This window comes from Agelaius tricolor, unplaced genomic scaffold (genome assembly GCF_023055355.1).
Source record: "Agelaius tricolor isolate 1412-34295 unplaced genomic scaffold, bAgeTri1.0.p SCAF_11, whole genome shotgun sequence".
NCBI classification, from domain to species: Eukaryota; Metazoa; Chordata; class Aves; order Passeriformes; family Icteridae; genus Agelaius; species Agelaius tricolor.
In genome coordinates this window covers 23,524,005-23,546,954 of record NW_027269271.1, presented here as the reverse complement: position 1 = coordinate 23,546,954, position 22,950 = coordinate 23,524,005, and the positions used below count along the sequence as shown (strand labels likewise).

Here is a 22,950-nt window from a genome sequence, read left to right as displayed (position 1 = left end):
AGAGAAGGAGAGATTAATTTCCCTCTTGAGTGAGAAGTGTGTTTGAGACAGACAGATGGGCTGTAAATACTCCGAACCAAGGACAGGAGCTGAGACAAGGGAAAGGCTGGTGATTGAAGTGTGACTGTGATGGAAGTGGTGTATTTCCCAACCAAGGTGACTGGTTTTGTTCTGAAAGGGGGAGATTTCTGAGACGTGGCTGCCGCTCTTCACATCAACCTGGACCAGGACAGCATATTTAGACTTGATAAGTGATATCAGGTCCCGGTGGGGCTTTCCTGAAGGGTCAGCTTCAACTGCCTGCCTTGTAAGGGAAGTCTAAAAGGGGAGAAGGGAGGGGAGGGAAGAAAGAAAAGAGGGAAAGGGGGGGGGAAGGGAGGAAGGAAGAAAGGAAGGAAGAAAGACAGGAAGAAAGGGAAAGACAGTCTTCTTTCCTCGTTAAAATTATTGAGCTGTCTACAAGTGGTGAGTGAGGGGAGCATGTGACCGGCAGTTAATCACATTGCTGTGAAATGTGACTGCTGCTGATAATAGGATCTTCCCTTCACTAGAATTTCTGTTTCAGAAGTAGTGATTTTCACAAAGAAAAGAGGTTGAGCGAGATATCATTTCAGATCTAGCAGAGCCCGTGTACATTTCCTTTAGGGAGAAAAACCTCCTTTTTCCCTTTCTGCTATCATCAGCAAATTTTCATTTTCACAGCCCAAACTCATGGAGGACAAATGTAGCCCAGCTCCAGTTTGCCTGCTAGCAGATTAGTTCCCATTTAGTTAACCAACCTTGTTCCAATCAATTAATCCCTAGAACCCTTAATTTATTGATGCCCCAGTCTATGCTAGCTGTCGAAAAGATGAACATCTTGTTTCAAAATGAACTGGTCTCCCTTTCTTCCCAGATGCAGGAATTATAGGAGGATGGTAGTAAATAAGCATTTAGAAATCCCTTCTGTACAATCAAAGGCAACAGCAGCTCAGAGGAGAATAAAGGGGATTTTAGCATCCATGAAAAACACTGCAATAAAGGAATCGGGCTCTTGGGACAGGAATAGCAGGCTCTGGAGCCACTGTAGGCTTGGCTGAGTTGGCTCCTTCCATCATAAATTCATCTCATGTTCATCAGGTTACTGCAAGAGATAAAGAGAAATAAAAGGGTGGTGGATCTAGACACTTTTGCTCTTTCAGAATTTCCTTGCTAGAATCCCTTCATTCCTTTTTGGGGAGCCTGAATTAATTTCACCCTTGTTCTCTGGGTTTTTGACTGAATTTACTGGTTAATCCAATGTGAAGCTTCTACAAAGCACACTGAAATAAGTAGAAGTCTTTCTGTTGGATTCCTTGGCTTGTAGATCCAGGTGTTGCTAAAGCAGATGCTTTAGTCAGAACTAATTAGAGTTTATCTGGTTGCCTCAAAGAGACAATATTGTAGCATTGAAATAATTTAAATGCTGAGGTTGCCTCCACTGGAAAGGTCCTAGTTTTTGTTTTCTCTCCATATTTTAAATAGTAGTTGATACTAACATATGCTCTTTTTTGGAAACACGTTTTTTGGAAAACAAAAAACACAGTCATTTTGATATTAAAAATAAAATAAACAAAAAAAAAAACCCCAGAATTGCAGTCAGCTCAAGTGTTTCTTCTGAGCAGTCTGGCATACTCTGACAAATGATCTGCAAATAGACCCACATTTTCTCAGCTACATCAGCTCAAAATTACTTTGCCAAGCAGTTCTTGGGTGGCCGCTCAGTTGCTGGCTGTTCTTCACGAGAGCCATGCTTTGACAGGGGATCTGCTTCCAGTGGGATCTCTCTCCTCTCCCTTGCTTTGTTTCCTTGTGCAGCTGCTGAACCTGAGTGAGGCATCACCCCATGGCTGTGCGAGCTGAGCCAGCACTGCACTGATTTCCTGAGATCTCTGAGGAAGGCAGTGCACAGCAAGTACAAATGGAGATGGGCCAAAGGCATTTTCTCCCTGAAAATCTTGGTGGAAATGTTTTTGATGCTAGTCCCTGGTCTTCTCTCCAGACAATGTGTCTGCACTGTCTCCCCTGGTGCAAGCATCAGTTTGACCAAGGACAGGCACGTTCTCATGGACCAAGTGAGGATAGGGCTCCTTTTTCTGTTTGTGCTGCTCCATTTTCCTTCATGGTTGCAAACATCACATCCCCTTTTGCACTTTGGTTTTAATCTATGTCAGATGGAGGAGCCCAGCAGCTTTTGAAAGGTTTCTGCTATTGGCAGGTATTGTTTTATTTGTTGTGGTGACCAGCTTTCTATGCCCCTTAAGTTCTAGATTAATTTTTGCTTTGGGAACAGCACTTTAAAGGATGTGCTACCTGATGGATTCCCGGCTCAGGACTTGAAATTGTGCCTGTGTGGTGTTCCATGAGGTCTTGATAGGCTTTCCAGAAATTGGTTCTGAAAAGGGCTGAGCCATGTTTGTCCTGGTCAGTGCCCAAGGAACTGGGGGCAGTTTAACTTATCTGCTCAGCTCAGGGACAGCTCCTTGCTGCAGGAGCAAGACTGCTCCTCACACAGGGAGAAAGGGCTCATCCCTTGGTGTAAATCTTATAATTCTTCCTCTGGACACTGGCTGGTGACAAAGACAGGCTGTTGGAGTAGGTCAGGCTTGGTCTGAACCGGCTTGGTATTTCTTGGGAAAGAATCTTTTATTCCTGCTCTCTCTGTGGATTTTTTTCTAGACAGCCCAGAAACTCACTGTCCTTTTTGTGCTTTCTCTGCTCTTTGTCTGCTAGAATAGCTGAGGTATATTTCTCTTTTAGCTGCTTCAGTCCCTGCAAAGCCATGTACAGAGCAAGGACTGATTTCCTGCACCATCTCACCAAATGAATGGTTGGTTATTCAACCAGAACACAATCCCAAAAATACCAACTCCCCCAGCCACTGCCAGGCTGCCCTTGCAGTGTGATCCAGCTGCCTGTCCTTCACATTTCCACCATGCTCAAGGTAGATCTGGGGGGTCCTGTTTGCATGCAGGTCAAGACATGTAGTTCTGCCTCATTTCCAGCCTCACTAGCTCCTTCCCAGCCTGTCATCCCTTGTCCCCTATTCCTTGTCCCCTATTCCTGGCCCTGCACCCACTTGCAGATGCTCCTTGCTCCCCTTGTTTGCTTTAAGGAGTTTCTCCCTGTGCCCTACCAGCTTGTTTTCACAGGCAGTGCATTTATTGCTGGCTGGCACACGCCAGCACTTGGACATACATTCAATTATCTTTGAACAATTTCCATTTACTCTGGTTTTGCTCTTTTCCCTTTCAGTTTCACTGAACACTGCCTGTATTTTCTCAGAGCATTTTCAACTGCAACAAAGTCTGTTTGTGTTCTTGTTGCTTGCTTTCTTTCTTTCTTTTTTTTTTCTTTCCACATTTTCCATGTTTTCATTAAGCTCCCTCACTAAACTCTGGTGACCATTCCTTCACTGCTGTCCTCTCTGTAAATTTGCACTGAAAAGGGTCCAAGTTTCAGTCCTCAGTGTGTTAAATGCTCCTTTCACCTGGAAGGAAATCCATGGTACAGGCAGATTGGGGTTTTACCTACTCTCCCACACAAAAATGTATTTGTTTTTGATGTACAGCAGTCTCCCCCTTTCTTGTGGTTTTACTCTAAACTGGTTTTCCAGTAAAACTTTTATGCCAATGGAGTGCACTATGGGGATGATAAGGGTCATTTCTGCTTACTGCCAGGTATGGAATCTTCCCTGAGACCATGCCTACAATTCAGACTTGCTGCTTTCTATTGCTCGTTCTTCCTTCCCTCTTGCTGGTAAAACATGACTGTATTTGGACCAACTCTTTCATAAAATCCCCTATATTTTTGTAAGGGAGACATTTGGATTTGCTATCCACAAGGAGATGGAATATTGCTAGAAAGGAAGGGTTTTGATTGTCCATCTGTGGAATCATCCAGACTGGATGACTCTGTTGAAAAAATGACTTTTAGTAAAAATCTTCAAGAGCAGGGAAGTATCTGCAGCACAGAGGGACTCAAGCTATTTTTAAAGAAGCTGGTTTGGGCACAGGAGAAACAGCATGAAGTGCAGGGGCACGTGAGGCTGGAGTTTGAGTGCTTCTCATGACAGTTCAAGTGTCCCTGTAACACACCATGGGTACTTCTGTGACTGCAGCACAGGCCACACAGCAAAGGGCTCCTCACCCCCAGTGGAGGCTCTCTGCACTGGCATCCCTTGCTTTGACCAAATTCTGGTCATCTGGATGAGAACCTGTGGAGATGAAATTTAGGAAAGAAGATGGCAGAGGGTGATCCACCACCATGAGAACAGGAGCCACTTGTCTGGGCTGTCTCCTTCACAACTCCATCAGCAGTAGGTGGTGGTGTGAGCTATCACAGGGGTACTTTCTTTAAATGCTTTTCTTCCACCCACCCACCACCAGTGTGTGTGAGCACAGCCACCAGGCAGAGACCTTCAGCCTCTCTCCTGCGGGTACCTGGCTATTGCTTACTTAGCGGGCACGGAGCTAATTGAAGGGTGGTTAATGCCATCAAGCATTGGGATGTATTTATATTTTTAACTACACATAAGTGATTATCAACATTATAAATAATTACAGTCTGCCTCCCAGCCCCTCTGCTCCATTCCACCCTGCTAATTGCAGCGCTTAGATCTCAATGAGCTCATTATGCTTTGTCGATATTCAGCTCTTTGGCTCGCTCACTTCGGAGGGACCGGGGGGGACACAAATGGGAGCTAAAGATTGGAAATGCCAAGCTCCCAGGGATTTGAGTTAGTGATCATCTCTGCTTCATCTCTATGCACAATTTATTCAGCACTCCACCTTCCCTAATAAATTATAGATCCCTCAAAGGGAAGCTTTGCCAAGAGATGGGCAATCGCCTTGCTGGCGGGGGAGCCCGTTCTGTGAGGTATTGAGCATCTCTGACATCTGCTCCTCGCAGGATTGGATCCCTCCTGCCCTTCCCTCCACCCATCTCTCCCACCCCTTTTGGGAAGCATTAACCTTTTCACTGTGATGTATGCGAAAGGGCGACAGTCAGCAGTGGCAGCTCCTAATGGATTCTGTTTGTCTGGTTGTTTGTTTGTCTGAACTGCCTGCAATGCTGTCCAGACCTCTTGGAAAAGCGAGCCCAGAGTGCAACCAATGTTTTAATTATCAGCAAAAGGCAGAGAGGCTTTTAAAGAAGAGCAGTGTTTGAATTCAGAAGAGCAGATGAATGTGGGACAGGGGACTTGGGATTCCATCCAGCTGAAGACAGTGGTGCCCTTGAAGAGGAGCTGAATTTTCAGTCTCAGGGCAGGTGGTGAATGATGAGCTGGTTAGAGTGATCTTTTGGGACTTGTGGGCTACCAAGTGGTGATTTTGTGCCCCTTACTCTTCTTCCTGGACATGCAAAAGGAGCAGAGGCTTGTCATAATTGCCTTACTAAGGTCCAAGAAAAACCTGGTGGAGAGTGCTCCTATACAGCAAGATCTGATCCCAAGGAACTGAGTTATAGGGCAACCCTTTGCTGACCCCTCCATCCTCAAAAACGTTCAACTCTCCTTTCCTCTGGCCTCATAGCTATTTTCCCTAATTCTGTCTTAAGATGCAGATGTCACTCCCTCTCCAGGAGATATTTTTCTTGTGCCCCACTAGTCTTGTCACTGGAAAGCTTCCTTCTAAGTCTAATCTTAATATGTTTTACTGTAAATTAAGGCCATTGCTTCTTGTCCCATCACCAGCAGATGCTGAAAAGTTTATCCTATTCAACAGCAGCCTTAACTTACTTGTACATTTTCTATCACTATTCCATGGCCCAAAGTCCAGAAATCTTTTCAGCTTTTCTTCCTTGGACTTTCTGTCCTCCTGATCAGCCTTTTTTTATGTCCTTGAAGCATCCAGACAATGAAGCTGAAATTAAACCAGCTTCAGGAGCTTTGTGTCCCTACAGCAGGCAAACACTGCTTCCAACAAGAGCCTGGGATGCAGTTGGGAGCTCTCCATGCAGCTTTGCAGGGACCAGAGGTGCTGCTCACTGAAAACACAGTCCCAGCCCTCTGCACCAGGGCCACAGCTGCAGCAAACATCCTTGGCCCCCGTGGGTGGATATTGCCCAGTGATTCCATGTGAACACCAGAGCCAGGTGTGGCTCTGAGAGGGAGGAGCTGCTGTGTCACCCGAGCTGGGCACCACTGAGACTCCTCCAGGATGATACTGGAACTTGGGAATAGAGGCAAACAGTGCTCCTGGAATTATTCCTTGTTGGTAATATGGAAATAGAGATAGGCAACATAAGCAGAGAGTGAGACTGTGCCAATAGCAAAATAGGATAGGTTTAAATTGAAGAGTCACATAAAATAATTTAACCAGAGGCTGCTGATTCAGTTACAGTCACAAACACGCTGCTGTGAACCCCATTTCACCAAGGATGGCAGTGGCTATAAAGCTGCCCCACCACTCAATGCTCAATTCCCTCACAAGAACTTCCTCTGAGATGCCCCTTTTAAAATTCAAGGGCCACTCCTTCACTGACATACAGCAGGACACTGCCAGCTGTTCCAGGAAAGCTGGTGTTGTGACAATGATAGGAGATGGTGGGTCTGAAGTTTGGCAATGGCTCATTCCCATCAGAGAAACACAGGGAAGAGACAGGCAGGGGAGAAGGGGAGAGCTGCAGACCTTTCCAGTATCCTTCTGTGGACACAGCCAGCAGCCCTTCCCCAGGGACATGATGGAGGAAAACAGCCCAGCCTGAGTGAGAAGCTGTTTTAGCAAGGGCTTTGTGACAGCAGTCAGAGGAGTGTTATTTGTGGCAGGGACTATATATAACTATATTTGTGTGTGTGTAGATTAAATATATACATATACATATATATATATATATGCATAGTGCCTTATCACTGCATTCCAGCTTGAATGTGGAACACAAAGGAAAAATCAAAGGGTTTAGAAAAAGCTAAATTTATCTGGGAATGGGAATTATATTAGCAAAGAGGCAATTAACTTAGGAGTGGTGGAGATTATAGTAATATTTTACTTCCCTAAAACGACAAAAATATCATTAGTTCCTCTACCTACCAGTAGTAGCCCTAATCCTCCTCTTACCTTCCAGCACCACCTCTCTGTTGTGGCCACCCGTGGTGAGGTGTGTCCAGCTGATGTGGGGAGAGCTCTGGCCCAGCTCATGTGTGTCCCTGATTTGGGGAGGAAGCCCCCCCTAGTGCAGACAACCCAAGAGTGGGATGGGCCCTTCAGTCTCAGGGAGCAGTGAGGGCAGAAATGAGGTCTTGGCATTCATGGCCTGGGGCCCCTTCCTTCCAGCATTAATTCATTTGGCTCTGGTTGTCCTCTCAGCCTTCAGTGCCACCCCCAAGGAGCCTTTGAGCACTTCCACCCCTTGCTCTGGAGCCTCTCTGCCCCCCAGCCCAGCCTGGTCCATGCAGAGGGGGCAGGAGCCCTGTCTCTGCTTTGGCCAGGGGTAGTTCCCATTGCAATGCCCCCCTCCCCCATTTTTTTTTTCTTCTTTCTTCCCTTCTTCCACAGAATAAAATTTTTGTTTTTTCTCCCCCCATCTTCATCTCTATGATCTGCCCTTAGTACAGCTCCAGACTCTTGAATTATTTCACAGTTTTCAATAAAACATTAAATCTTTTTTAAAAACTGCTTGTTTTAATTGAAAAAAAAATTTCAATCAATCAATTCACCCCTTCTCTACCCTCTTGCCTTGCTCCCCTCCCCCAAACAGACCCATTTGCAGTAAATAATCTGTAGCCAGACTTTCTGCTCTAAAGAAATAAATAATTCTGAATTTGCTGAATCCCGCCTGATCTCCCAGCTTTAAATCACTGCACTTTGTACTGAGCTCAGCTGAAATGCTGAACACACTGAAGCATGACTATTACTTGGAGACTGAAAGTGTTTTTAAAGGCACAGCCTCTGAGGCCATGGTCCTTCTTCCTTGCAGGATAGATTGAGAGAGGAGCTAACCTAATTCCAGAGGAAAAGTGGTCCCTTCCCTGCACTTGGCCCACTACAAATGCAGATGGTGCCTTGTTTTGACTTAACAAAGACTGACTAAAAGCAGAATAAATCCAATGTTTCTCTGAGCAAGCTATTAAGAGGCATCTTGACTTAGACAATCCAATAACCACTGAACTGAGTCCTTTTTCAGCTGGGTGACCTCAGGTAGGTTTCAGGAGGTCATCTACATCTGCTCAGACACTGGAGAGCAGATGCAGCTGCAGAACCTGTGCTATCCCAGACAGGGAAGGAAGGTTCCCTAAAATCCCAGTGAATCCTGCAATCACTGCCAGCACTCTTCAGTTCTCTTTACTCAAAAACTTTAAACCCAGCTACACACAGGCTTCTGTTTCTTAGTCCCTCATGTTTCTCAGTTCCTCATATTTCTTAGTCAATCCCATTTCTTAATTTCTTCTTTGTAGGATTGCTCTTGTCAACGCTATTGACTATGCCCTGTCTGAGAGTGGAAGCTGCAGCTGAAGAGGGAAAATGCAGCACACAACAGATTACTGATGCCTGCTTGTGATTTATACAACTCATGAGCTTCCAGCAATTTAGAGATGAGAAATGGTTTATCCACGCTTTGGTGTGTCGAAACACTCTTTCTACCATTTATCTTGAAACTGATTTTGTTTGGGTGGTAGTAAATGTTATGCCCAAAGCAGTGGGTGGAATGTCTAATGGGAACTTCCAGACCTGGAGCAACAGGGATTGTCATGTTTGTGAGCTGAGACGTGAGGGACTCAGAGGATCCCCAAAGAGTTCAGCTTATGATTTTCCAATGTATTTTTGGGGAGGGTTGAATTACAATTGGAGAGTACTGCACTGTTCTTGCATTTCCAACCAAGCTGAAAACAACTGTTAAGGCTTTGTTTTTCATGCTGTTTTTTCCCCCGTGCATTTGAGAATATTCATCAGTGATAGAAGGTTGTGAATGCTGGATTTTCACTTGGAAATTTCTTCCCCTGTCCTCATCCCTTCTCAGTACATCAGAGAGAATCAGCTCTGTAATTTTCATTGACTGTGTAAAGAGCTGAGGTCAGCTAATCCACAAGGGCTCCTTCCCAGAGCTGGCAAGTAACCAGAATTAAACAATAGCAAAGATCAGAAATGTTAAAATCACAAAAGAGACTTATCCTATGTTTTCCTGCTACTCTTATTAAAGATCCATCAGACATTAATATGAGACCAGTAAATTCAGGCCCAAATTAATTTTGGGACAGTTTGATAGAAGCTGTTACAATCAGGTTTTAAATGCATAATTTTACAGTATACCAATTTACGAAGTGATGCTGCTGCAATATTTTAATGAAATAAAATGTAATGATGCTGAAATTCATTCTTTCAGGGTTTTTCCTTTTTCAGCTGTGATCTTGGCTCTGACCTCTGTCCCTGAGAAAACCTCATCAGGAGTCAGCAATGCCAAGATATTTAATAAACCATTTTCTTTGGTCATTTTATAGTTTAGGCCAGATTACCATTTAGAGGAGGGCCCATTTCCATCTCCCACTGGTGTAGAGAGACCGTAAGATGGGCAAAATGTCACTTGCATGGAGCAATGTGAAGATGGTGTGAGGACAATGGAGCAGCAGTCAGAGGTGTCCCTGTTAAACCATGCTCACAGCTCTGGGGAAGGCACGTGGATGCAGAGGTACAATGGGCTGTGGCCCTGAGGTGTTCCCAGTGAGAGATCTCAGCCCTCACTGCTCTGTGTCTGTTCAGACACCCTGAATTCCCTGTATCTGTCTGTGTGTCTCGAATCTTTGTTGAGCCAGGTGCTCCCTTCTCATGGCCACACGTGTGGCAGCCACTCTGCAGCTCAGTGTCACGGGCAGGTTCCCATCAGCAGCAGAATGGGTTCAGCTGGGCACCTCCTTCACCGTGCCCAGACTCACAGGCTGCAGAGTTGGGGCACACTGCTGCTCCCCCACACTCTGCTCCCCTCCTGCCTTGGCTGCCCCTCAGTGCAGCTCCCCAGCAGGGCCAGGAGCCCTTGGCTTGTCCAGCCACAGGTGTAAGAGCCAAAATGAGGGATGCAGGACTCCAGGCATCTCTCCAAAATGCAGTTTATTCCATCCAAGGGGTTACAGAAGTCCAGGGTCATGGGTGACAGAGCCTGTGCCTTCACCTGTCAGCCCCAGCTGCAGGCAGGCCTGGAGACCTTTTGGTTTTGGTTCCATTGCATTATATGCTTTTCTTTGCTGAGCATCTTAATACAGTAGAACCAATCTATACCTTAACTATTATCTACAGCCTATCATAACTACTATAATTACCATATTCATGTTACTATTCTCCAATCACTAAAAGTTAGTACATTACAGTTTAAGCTAGAAGTTGTTTTTCAGTTTTCTTGCAGTGGAAAGTTCTGAGACCTTTTATCTACTTGCAACTTTGCTGACTTGTTTGCCTGTGCCATCTTTCTGCTTGGTAAAAACATCTTGTTTGAGGTGGGTTCATCCTTTGCTCTAAGCCATAAAAATCCCTTCTAATTAACACACTCTTTGCCTCCTTGGTTAGCCAGTAAGACTGGCTCAGCAATTCTTTTCTTCTATATCAAAACTTGCTTCTATCTCTATTCCTTCATCAGATACAACATTTAAAAATCTTTCTGCTAAGCATACACATCTGTGAGACTTTCTTGTCAAACTTTCATCCTTCCCAACACACAGGCTCCTGTGCAGCACCACCACCTTCTCTGTTCTCAATGTCCAGAGGTTAGGTGGGATCTGCCTGTTTCAGGTCAGCTCAGGAGGACAAAAGAAATGGCTGATGTTGAAATAAGTTCATGGGACACGCGGCGTGGTCCTTGAGCACAGCCCCTCCAGCACAGATAAAACAGCGCTCTCCAAGGTACCTGTTCTCCAATCTCCTCTTTCAGAGCAGGAGAGAAAATTACATGCCTCTGATTACTCAGGGAGAAGAGCATACAGCTCCCATCTTGGTAATTTCTTCCACCACAATCAAGCATTTCAGGAAAAGGGCCTGAAAGCCTGAAATAGTCGGTCAGGGATCTTTCCGCCTGGTTCCTCCCCTGATAACACACAAGAAGAATAAAAATGAAGGCTTGTCATTGCTGTTACCTTTGGCTTCCAAAAGCGTCTGTCCCATCTGGGATCAGGAGCTGGGGCTGTTGGGAATGAAAATGCTCTCCTTGGGGAAAGTCCCTTTGCTATTTCCAGGTTGGCAGTTCAGGGCTTTTATGGAGTTTAAGGCTGCATGGTCTGGCTGAGTTTCTCGAGTTTGACCTGCTGAGTACCAGGAGAGGGTATCCCCAGTAATTCCCACTCTGAGCCTGGTTCTTACACTGGAGCTATGGAAAGCCCAATCTCCTCCCCAAACTCCCATTTTAGAAGCTTCCTCCTTCTTTGATAAAGATTTTGAAATATGTAACAGCTGTGCTAGGAATTGGGGACATTTTTTCCTTGGAGTGAGTCCCAGGAAAGGATGCATCATCAGCACCCAGACTTGCACCATATTAAATGCTGGTGAAAAGCCTTTGAATAGCCCCTCTTCCCACCCTCCTTCACCACAGAGTCTCTATTTTGCCCCAGTCACACTTTGCTTGGGGTGGGCCCCCCATGAGATGAGACTGGGGCAGCATCTGTTTATTAGAGAGCAGTGTCAGCACTGTGAAACAAAATAGGCAAGTAACTGGTGAAAACAGCTCTCCTAAAATAGAGGACTAGCTCTGATCAGGCTTGGAATGATATAACATGGTGGTTTAAAGCCCTGTAATGCCATTTTCCATTAGAGCTCTTGTTCGAGTCAGGAAGGGGTTTGATCCATTGATGGAAGCTGTTATAAGCAGATGAGAAAACCTCATCCATATTTCTCTTGAGATTGTGTGAAGCTGACAGTGTGCTCACTGACCACAGTCATCTGGGACTCTCCCAAACAAAATAACCCTCTTTTCATAAATAACAGGATCGTTGTTGTGGTGGACTGAGATTTGCTGTAAAATTCAGTTGTGTCAAACAAAGAGCTTCTTCTGGTTTTTAATTTGAGCTATTAAAAAGATTCATTTTTCTCTTTGTTCTCATTTTCCTTACCCTCTTTCTCCCTTTCCTTTTTTTTTTTTTTTCTTCCTCTCTGTCTGTCTTTAGGATAACTTAAAGCTGTTAGTCTGAAACAAAAGACTTGCGTGGGTCTGGCCAGCGGTGCCTCTGGACTGAATGGTCACATTTCAAATCCTACTTAGGATTAAACTTGGATGAATTCCATAAGTTAATAACCCAGTGCAGTGTTTCAAATTGATGGAGGTGCCGTCCTCTAGATGAGACATAAAACCAGAGATCCAATCTGCTTGGCAGAGACCCCACAGGACTTATCAAAGATGAGTGGGGGCTGCTAACTGTTTTGCCCTTGTCAAATCCTTACCACCATCACAGTTTCTCTTCCTGTTCCAAAGCAATGACACTGGACCTTATGAAAATGAGATGGTGAATTTGAAGGAGCCATCCTTTTTTTCTAATTATTTAAAGCAGTTTGCTGTGTCTGGCAGAAGGAGGAAAGAGAGATAATCCACTCACTTGAAAGTGGAATGACCCTGAATTTCAAAAAGCAAAACAAAAGCGAGCGAATGGTGCCACCATGCTCTGCAGCAGTGACATTATTAAAGGATCAGTGAGCTATTAAAGCAGCAACATTTAGTACCTCCCCTAATGACTTGTACTGCTAACTGGTTTCCAAATTGAGATTTTTATTGCCTCCATGCACAGACAGAACAAGGTTCTGTCTGCGCTTCCAGAGGCTGGAGCTTAAGCAGACTGTTCACAATAGGCTCAATGAATCGTGTCAGCTGAAAACTAGTAATGGCTTGTGAGAGTCCCCACTCCTCTGTGCTCCTTTCTCACCAGGGCTGGAAGCTTTGGGCTGTGGGGCATGGTAGGGATCATAAACGTGCGGGGTTTTGCAGAGAGCCCAGCACGATTCTTGAACCTCCGAACATCTGTGAAATTTGGCAGAGCTGGGCATAAACAGACTGTCCTGAAATCTCCCCAAATCTGCTGATGCCATTCACAGAGTGAATGCTGTGAGAAGGGCATTTGCAGGAGGGACACTGGTTTCCACTTCCAAGTAGAAATATGGAGTATGGAGGAATGAGTCTGTGGAGGAAGAAGAGAGACCAGAGGGAGCTGCAGATGCTAGTGAAGGTAAGGACACACCCAGCTGTTTCCAACATGACTCTCACAAATACATTTTGATTGTCCTGTATGAGCTGAGCTCCCATGATGGGAATAGCTGGGAAATGGCCTTCTGTCAAGTGCAGCTCAGGCTAGGAAGGGAGTTCCTGTGGGCACACAGCACGTGTGACTGCAGAAAGGAAGCTGGTTAAAAACCAACCAACCGACCAAAGCACCCAGTAGAAGTGGGCTTGGGTTGCAGTATCTGTTATTTACGTGCTCAGGATACTCTATAAGCCAAAGTGGAGCTTGAGCCTTCCGTGCACCACAGATAAATGCAAATGTTATTGCTTTAATTTGTTTTCCTCTACCAGTTCTGCACACACGTGCTGCTGGCACTCACTGAGGGAGCCATGCCAGCTCTTGCCCAGACTGGACAGTCACAGGGAGAGACCAATGCTCTGCCCCTGGTTTTATGTATCAGGTGCCTGATTTCCATGACAGAAACCGCTCATCCCTTGCAGAAGTGACAGGCAGAGCAGAGGGGGCAGGATGGCTGGAGAGACTAGTATTAGAACATGCACATTTTTTATCCCATGCTGGTTTGAGTCTCTTTTCATCATTGCTGACTGCAAGTTATTCTCATTTTGTGACTTTTCAGTGAATGCATGTGGCACTGCATTTCCAGTTTCTTCACGCTCTCCAGCTGTGTCCATGCTCTGCAAAATGCCCTTACCTTTCTTGGCAATCTTAGCAAACAGGTCTCTATGTGGGGTGCAAAATATGTTCAGAACTGTAGGAAAATGGGGTGAAGTGGCCTGAGAGGCCTTTTTATGTTTCCTTATCCAAATTTCATGCAGCACCAGTTACACCTAAACCATTCATGTCTGCTCTGGGTTCAGCCTGTTCTTGAAGAGCTCTGGTCTGGAGATTTCCTGACATGCTAAGGCAGGTTATTCCAGTGGTTAGCTGTCCTTAACCTCAGAAAGCTGTTCCTAAGATCTGAGCTCAGCAGTGGAACTGGATTCCTGCAGGTTAAGGCAGGGTGGTAAGGCAGGAGCTGCTGGAGCCACCTCCTGGGCTGCACCCACTGCCATCCAAGGGCTTCCTCCCCCAGGACAGCAGGCCAGGTGCTTCCCACCATGCAAACAAAAGCAGTGCAGAGAGACAGAGAAAAGGGCAGCAGGGCCTCTTCTGGCAGAGGAGCTTTCTGAGATTGCCACTGACAAAATGTCCTCGAGACTTTACTGAGTCCAATTACCACTTTATGTCTTTAAAGTGACAAGTAAATGAAAGAAACTACAAGATCAAGCCATGTTAGTCTTCTCAATCCCTTAAGTGTCTGACAGCCTTCTCCCCTTCTTCCTCTCTTCCTCAGACTACTCTGAACTCTTAACCTTCACCACCGCTTTGAGTCCACATCCGCAGCAACCAGGCTGCCCCCAGCCATCCCCAAATTCCAGAAACAATCACCAAACACTTTCAGAGCAACACTGCCCTCCCTTGAATTGCTAAAGTTCAGGCTGTCTCCAACTTTCTGAGCCTCCCTGCATGCAGGGCTTGCCCAGCAGTCCTGGTAGGCTGCGAGGGGAGCTGGCTGGGCACTGCCACAGCTGGGGAACAGCTGGGGAACAGCTGGTGCTGATCCACACAGCCTGTGCTGGTCCACAGAGCTGCCTCTCCCTGTCCATGCAGGCAACATCTGGGAGCACCAGCTGCTCCAGCTCTGCCCTGCTGCTGGCCAGGAGAACAGAGGTGCCCACAGCACTTGTGGTATTAGGATCAGGAGTGTGTCAGGATAGACCCTCAGGAGGGACAGATCCATGGAACCATCCCCAGCACAGCAGTGGGAGCTGGAAAAGCAGGATAAGATCATTGGAGAGAAAAGCAGCGTCAGGAGTCATCCTCAGCCACTAGACCTGACTGCAGCACTAGCAGAGCTGGTGTCTGGATTTTTGCAGAAGTAAAGACTGTCAAGTCGGCATGACCTTCCTTATAAATAAAGAAATAAACGATAAAGAGAGCTCACAGTGCTGTGTGCACCTGATGTCTCAGGCCCACTTGTTTGGATGTGTCTAATGTAAGTGGGCGGGTAATAAAAACTTCATTTAGGAGCCAGTGTCTTCAGTGGTGCTGCTGGAAGCCCCTGGGATGCTGCATTTCTGGAATTTTCCTCTAGTGGCAACATCAGCAGATAACAGCTGATAAAGCAGAGCATGCATACACGCACACAAAACACCCCAGCAATGGTTTATCCTCCTGGACTGCTGGGTGTTGGATGCAGAGATCCCTTCAGACTCCCCAGGTGCTGTACACACCTCAGCTGCTGCAGCAGCCCTGCTGAAATGCTCCTCACCACCACCCTCTGGGGCAGTGCCCTGGAGCACCCTGAGGTTACTGCAGCCTGGGTAGGCATCAGCTCAAAACAGGCAAATAAAGGAGCCTCCAGCCCCCACAACACAGCTGTGGATAATGTCTGGATATGTCCCAGCTGGACATCACCCCGTGGATGATAAGGAGATGCTGCTCTGTAACAGGCAGGCTTAATGCTGCCTTCTCACATGAGCAGCAGGTTCACCCCACAGATGTGTTGTCTGGGATATTGTTTTTCAATGCAATCCACAGGTTATTCAACTCTTTGTAAGCAGCTGAGTCTTTGGGAAGGTCTGGTTCCTGTGCCCCTGAGGTCTCCATGGCAGCTTTGATGTTCAGTGCCTGCCTAATGCTGGGTTTAGGGGTCAGCTGAAGGAGAAGTCGTGGCTAGTAAGAAGAAACACCAGAGTTACTGCTGAACTTGTTAAGGTAACCTACTGTCCTTCCAGGTCGGTGCTAAAATCACCATTTCAGGTCCTGAATACAACACAGGGAAAGAACAGTGAATGCTCCCACAACACCCTGGGTGTCAGAGCTAAAGGTGTGGAGGGCTTCAGCATTAATCCCAACCTTCAGTACACTGGTCCATGGCAGGTTCACACCGTGGTGTAGCTGACCTTGTATCCTGGATACAGAAACACTGCCTGTATCCAAGCATTTTAAGGTAATTATTCTCCCTGAATGTGGAAATTGGAGGGCCCCTTTTGTTTAGTGTATTATTTCATGAGAACCACAGGGATCTGCAGCCAGACGTGGGGGAAAAGGGAGATTGTTTCCTCCTGTCTGTGTTTTTATGCAGCATCTGCCTGTGAAAACAAGAAGCAAACAAGATGACCCCCACCTTATCTGCCAGTGTAAGTCATTTTTGCCTGGAGACTGAACTCTGTGGGATGGTTAATGTAAATCTTGCTCTTGAATTAAATAGCAATAACTTACCTTTAGAGTCTGCTCTTTTTTTTTTTTTAATTATTATTATTACTATTACACTTAATGATTAAGAAAATGCTCCTTAATTAAAAACTCACAGATATGAAGCTTGGAAGAAATGTGGCCAGGACATTCTTGGATTACTACAGGCTGAACTCCTTGGTGGAGGGACCACTAGCACCTACTCCTAAAACTCGGTAGGTCAGAAAGCAATTTCTCTTGCTTTAGCTGGGCTGCTCTTTTAATACCTTTCCTGACTAAACTTCAGTGCTACTGCATTACAGCTTTATAACATGTGCTAGTCTAACTGTGCTTATTTTATTGAAATTCCATTTGGAAATAAAGCATTTGTGATCAGGAAAGATACCTGGTTTATGTCTGAAAAAATATTCAGAGGATTTTGGAGATATCGATATCTTTCCTGAATTCTGTCTGCTGTGCACCAATCTCACACCAGTATCTTTAATGCACTTACCCTTCATTTATCTCCTGAGAGCGAATCAGAACCGCTTTTATTTCGCAAAGTTTTAATTCTGGAAGTGAAAACTTTTTCAGTGCTTCAGGAAGCTACTGGCAAGCCTGTGCTGAGGCAGAGCTCTCCCCCTGCCCTCGGAGCTGCTGCTGCAGTGCTGGCAGCCAGAGGCAGGCTCCTGCTGCCAGCCCAGCTGGACACTCTGCCCAGGGATCCCCTCTCTCTCTGAGCCCCTACTCCAGCTCCACACCCAGCTCAGGGGGTGCTAGTCCAAAAGGAAGTGGGGTGTGAAGTCAGGCCCTGGTGAGCAAGGCACAAAGGCATGAAATGCCCAGGCTCGGCTCCCTGCAGCACTGCTGGTCCTTCTCTGGTGCTGGCCAGCTGCATCCTTTCAGCATCCCTTAGCTTGTGTGAGGAGCAGGGGAGATACCACTGAGCTGTTTATGGAGAATCAGCATTCCTTGAGCTGGAAAAGCTGTGGAACAACATCCAGAGGGGAGCAGAGCAGGAACCTGTGCAACTGTTTCATGGGAACTGTTTCATACTCACTATTTGCCTCTGTTCTGAGAAAACAGCAATAATGCCTCCAAACTGAAAAATTTCAATTAAATGCATTTGGACCAATTGGAGTGTTTCATTTGGGTTTCAGCTCTTAACAGCACAACCAATATATATAGTTTATATTTTGCAATGGAAAAGGCAATTCCAAATCGGCAAGGGAGGCAGCTGAGCCTTGAGATTTTCCTTCTTTTTTCCTCCCTTAAAAGAGTAGCTGTGGGAATGTTCCTTGTTTGCACAGTAACACTTTCCTACTGAAGATTTTCTAGTGATGTGTAAGATGGATGCTACAAATATCAGCCCAGACCAGAGAGCAATTGCTGGAGTTCCTTCTGCAGCCTTCAAAAATCCTCTCATTGCAGCCATTCTGGCAGCTCCTTATATATGTGGTCAGAGCCAGGCTGCCTGTGTTGGGCCTGCTTTGAGCCCATCTCCCTTTCCTGTTTGTGATCTCGACACCACAGTTTAGGCTGGCTCAAGGAGGATTGTCAGCACTGCAGTTCTGAATGCTCTTATCTGCAGAGACCTGCAGGGTTAGCAGAGAACAGCATCCAGCATCTTCCTCTCCTCCGGAAATTGAATGTATCATTTCTCTCAGACTCCCAGGGGCCACAGCCTCCAAGGCTAAAAACCCACAACTATTACTGAACCTAATTACCACCTGACAGCAAAGTGCTTTTCCATAGCATCATCCAGTTACCTCATCAAAAGGAATGGTTGTTTGCTTTCTTCATTTTAAATTAAAGAACCACTGACAGTGGTAACTGAAGCATTTTAATCTCATCAAATATCCATGTCCATCTCTATAGAGACAGCCACGCCAGCAGGGAAAGATACACATCTCTAATCAGGTTGCACAGAGCAAATTCTTCTTGTCCCCCCCACCAGAGCCTAATGCAGTGAGGGATCTTTTGTTTGGGAGGTGCTTCCTCACAGTAAAATCCTAAATACGGTCAATGTTCAGCCCTAAGCCAACAGATGTTTAAGGAATGGATTTTTAAAGATTCATGTTGTTAATTTTCTGATGGATTTCAAATACCAGCTTTTCCCTGTAAGTAGATAAATGCCTTCTATTTGTATCCTGGGCTTTGTCACCTCACATTCGATCAGAGCCTACATATATATATATATATATATATATGTATATATATATATATATATGCCTTTAATATATGCACCTAAATTGCACACCAGTGAAATGAAATTGTTCTTTGAAGCTGCTGTGTTAACTGCAATCCTCTCCAAAAGGAATTGCTGCAAACTGCTGGGAAACAGAAGGGAGATGGCTGTAGCTTTAAATATGCCTTGGCTAGGCAGTGGCACTAGGAAAGGACTGGAATATGTAAAATGATACTAAATATCTGTGTAATCAGGACTAATTATATGGCACGGTTATTAGCGGAAACAGGACATGTTGTGCCCACAGTTTATGAAAATATATTTAAACATTACTGGATTTCACATAGTCATTGAAAGAAAGCTGCAGAGTTAATAGACGTGTAAGGGACAGCTAATTGCCTGCTTTGTCCCAGACTAGGACAGGCAGAACAATTTCTGTTTGAGGGAATTAGTGCAGCCAAAATGTGTTAGAATGACAGGCCTGGAAATAGCAACAACCTGCAACACTTCCAGAGCACGTCTGACCACAAGGAAGGAAATGTTTGTGTTGGAATCACCATGTTTTGGAGAAGGAAATTGAGGCACGTAAAGGGAGAGGTGGAGCTGAGGGTCAGAAATAGGGCTGGTACCCAAATTCAGGCACCTTTACTAGAGCTTTGTCCTTGCAGTCAGGCTGTCAGAGAGCAGCCATCCTACAGCACAGGCAATGCAGGCAGCTCCGTGGGAATGGGATCAGGATCATCTGGAGTAGGAGGCAACAATTGATGCAACAGCTCTGGTTACAGAACAAGACTGAGGCTGGAGGTGGGGCACCCTCCACTACCCAAAATGCAGCTTATTTCAAGGTCACAAGAAATAACTGTATCTGTATTCTGTGTATAATGCCATTATGTGCCTGTAAGTTAGTCCAACTGGTTGGCTGGACCTGGGGTTAAATTCCACTTGTCCTTGCCTACAGGAGCCCAAATGCCACCTGTAGATCAACATATCACAGAATCACAGATTAGTCTGGGTTGGAAGGGACTTTAATCATCCAGTTCCATCCCCTACATGGTGGACCTTCCACTAGACCAGGTTGCTTGAAGCCCCATCCAACCTGGCCTTGAACACTTCCAGGGATGTGGAGTCCACAGCTTTTCTGGGCAACCTCTTCCAGTGATGGAGCCCAGCACAGCTCATCCAGCTCCTCCTAGAACCCTTCAGCCCTTTCCTCCTACTGAGCTCCCTCCAGCATCCCCCAGCTCCCCTTGGAGTGAGCACAGATTTTCCCACAGCCTGTAAAGGAAGGTCAGGTTTGAAGCAGTAACCCCAGTGTGTCCTGCAGTCCTCGTGGCAGGGAGACCCTGTGATCCCAAACAAACACCCAGATCACAAAGATAATGTCTGCTGTTAACTGCATGCTAAGTAATTATTTTCCTGAAGGTGATGTGTCTGCAGCGAGGTAGGAAAGCATCACTGACTCAGCTGAGGGGGGCAAGAAGGTTAGAATATTTTCCTCTGTGAGCTAATGAATTAAAAGCCTTGCTGAAAATGCTGGATGCTCTTTGGAGTGACAAGCCAGCAGGCCCATGAATTTCTAGCAGGGCACAAGAGAGCTCTGTGCTGCCTGCAGAAGCTGCTGGAGAAGAGAGCACTGCCACTTAGCTGTGCTTGAGAGAGGCTCAGAGAGCATGTCCTGGACACCCAGACAGCTCTCTGAGGGTGGGTGAAGTGGGCACAGAGCAGGAGAGAGCAGTGCAGAAAGGGGCTGTTGGACAGCAATGAAGGTTCATGCCCTTCCTCTCCTCTTGTTCCTTTTCTAAGCTGTTCAGTGACCAGAGAGTTCCACTCCCAGTGCGCTCACTGGAAACCATTTGAGTGGGGCTCCTTTTGATGCTGCCAGTGGCACAGGGAGCTCTTGCTCTTACAGAGTCTCTGTCCTGCTCTCACCTCTTTCTACTTGTGCTAGAGGAAAGGTTAAGATTTCTTGGGTTGAAAGTGTGAAATGTCCTCCTCTGAAAGGAGGTTGGTAAAAGGTGAAAAATTTTTAAGAGATTAAGAGACAGCAGAGTACAGCTGTTACATAGAATGACTAAGGTGGAAAAGCAGAACTTTTGGTGAAAAATTCACAAATGCCAGTCAGCTTGCACTGCCTGAAGCTCATCCCTTTGCCCATATCAGCATTTCTCTGTTCTTTCACTCTGGCTCCCTGGCTGTGACAGAGCCTTGCACAGCATCAGCAGAGGAGATCTTTCCTCTTTAGACCACTGACATTTTCTCTCTGAGATCCACTAGGTCCGTGTTACTCATATTCTGGGCACACTGAATTTCAAATTCTAGATGTCCTGAGTGTTTAAATAGCTCTGGCAGAGGTTAGGGAAGATGGGCTTTGAACAGAGACAGTGTGGGTATCCTGAGAAATCCCACCTGGGCCTTGCTGGTGGAGCATTCTGCAGCTCATGTCTGCCCCATATTTTCCTGTAGGTAAAACCCAGGTGTTCTGCTCACAGAAATGCTGGAAAAGAAATTCTTTCCTATGTGGGAACCTCACAATTGCTACACTGATACACATGAGAGAAAAGCTCAGAAGAAGATGAATAATTCTAAGAGCAGGGATTTGATGGCATGTGGCAAATAGTGCCGGGGGCCACACACTGAATGAAAAAAGGACAGAACAAAATATTGACTGGCCCTTCATTAATTGCTGTCTGTCCATCGTGCCCTGAATAAAGCAGCAGCCTTGTTGAAGAAAAAGTAGGCTGTGATGAGGTAATTAAAGACCCCATCAGAAGGCATATCTGCCAGGAGGTTGAATTAAAATTGCTCTGACAGCCTTTATTCTGGCAATTCCTCCTTTTGCTGCTTGACTTTGCAGCTCTAATGATGATGTATGAGAGCACAGCTGTGTCTCCAGCAGGCTGGATGTGCCCACAGGACTGTCCCACCATCCAGAGGCCATGGGCACTGTCTGCTGCACCACCAAGAGCTGTCTTAGTGCTCTGTGCCCACTTAACCCACCTTGGAGAGCTGGGGATGGGGAAAGGCTTTGTGTGTGGGCACAGCCTGGCCAAAGGTAGGTCCTTCTGCCTGGACAGCTCATTTTGAGCCCCATCTCAACACTAAGCAGCTGTGCCCAGAGGTTGTGTGGGCTGACAGGCTCTGACACCTTCCCAGGGCTGTGCTGCTCTGTGGCACGTGCTGAGTGCAGGTCCTTCTACCCCACCGCGTCTGGAATGTTCTCCTGAGTTCACTCTACCTGTGTTCCAGAAAAACTCCTCTCTACACTTTCAGGCTCAGGATTTTTGAGGTTTCACCTACATCTGGTTGTGCTTTCTTTGACCTGGCCATGACTGATGTGAGAGCTGGGAGTGAAGCCACCTCCCTGCTTTATTCCTGAGAGGCTCTGTTTCCATCCCCAGCTCACTTGTCCCAAACTTAAATTGTTGTCTTGTTGTCTTGTCTCCCACCATTTTCAGTGGCTAAGAGGAGAGCAGAGTGTAATAAACAGGAAAAATGTTCTAGACCAAACAAATGAAAGGTCAGCAAAACCTCTTACAATTTGCAGAGGAGGGAGGAAATGGAATGAGGACAGCAAAACAGAACAACTTCAGTTTGATTTCCAGCTCTGTAAATTGTATTAGTAATGGGAGCAATACTAAGGTTTAAAGGCAAATTATATGTTTTGCCTAAAAAAATAATTTTTGGGGGGTTTTCCCCCCTTCTTTATTGGTAATTATAATCCAGCTTGCTCCCACACATGTCTGCACATTTTATGCAACTCTTGATACTTGTAGCTGTCACTAAAGAACACCTTCCAGGTTTTGAACGGTGACATTTGCGTGGGTTCAGTGAAAAGGATTCATTTACAGAGTTTAGAGATGTGCAGTGCTTGGCCAGCTCCCAGCAGAGGCTTCACCAAAATTCCTCATTACAACAATTAGCTTCTCAAACACTTGGGAACGAGGCTGCCAGCTGCAGGGATATTACCCTGGATTTGAGCACGTGCACACTCAAGCACATTCAAACACCCAAATACATGTCCAGCTTGGTCCTGCTCTTGGAGACTCCCTGACCAGAGTGTAAAAATACTTCAGGATGGGGAGCTGATGTGCCTGATGGGGGGCCTAGCAGGCAAAAATAATCTGCATTACTGTATGAAGTAGTCAGGGTCCATGTTAACAATCCTTTTCAAAGTGAAGGTGCTGTCGGCTGTTTTAATTTAATTTACTACAGTTTTAATTTCCTTTTTGGAAATGAGCTAAATGAATAAATTGAATTATGGCTACTTTGACTCCAAAGGAGTATATCACATGAGAGCTTGCTGTGGTTTCACTGATCAGCTTTGCATTTAAACCCTAAATGTATTTAGATTAGCTCTCACAGGCATCCTCACATAGCTATGCCT

At 45.9% G+C, this 22,950-nt stretch overlaps 1 protein-coding gene across 3 annotated transcripts in view; it reads left to right on the top strand.

The window, feature by feature from the left end:
- LOC139594494 (BEN domain-containing protein 5-like) overlaps window positions 1-22,950 on the top strand; it is an 885,873-nt gene that overhangs the window by 855,503 nt on the left and 7,420 nt on the right. For all 3 annotated transcript variants that reach the window (XM_071436695.1, XM_071436694.1, XM_071436692.1), the window contains one exon: window positions 16,518-16,614. In XM_071436695.1, coding sequence (XP_071292796.1) covers window positions 16,518-16,614 — 97 coding nt within the window. The remainder of the gene's footprint in view (window positions 1-16,517; window positions 16,615-22,950) is intronic.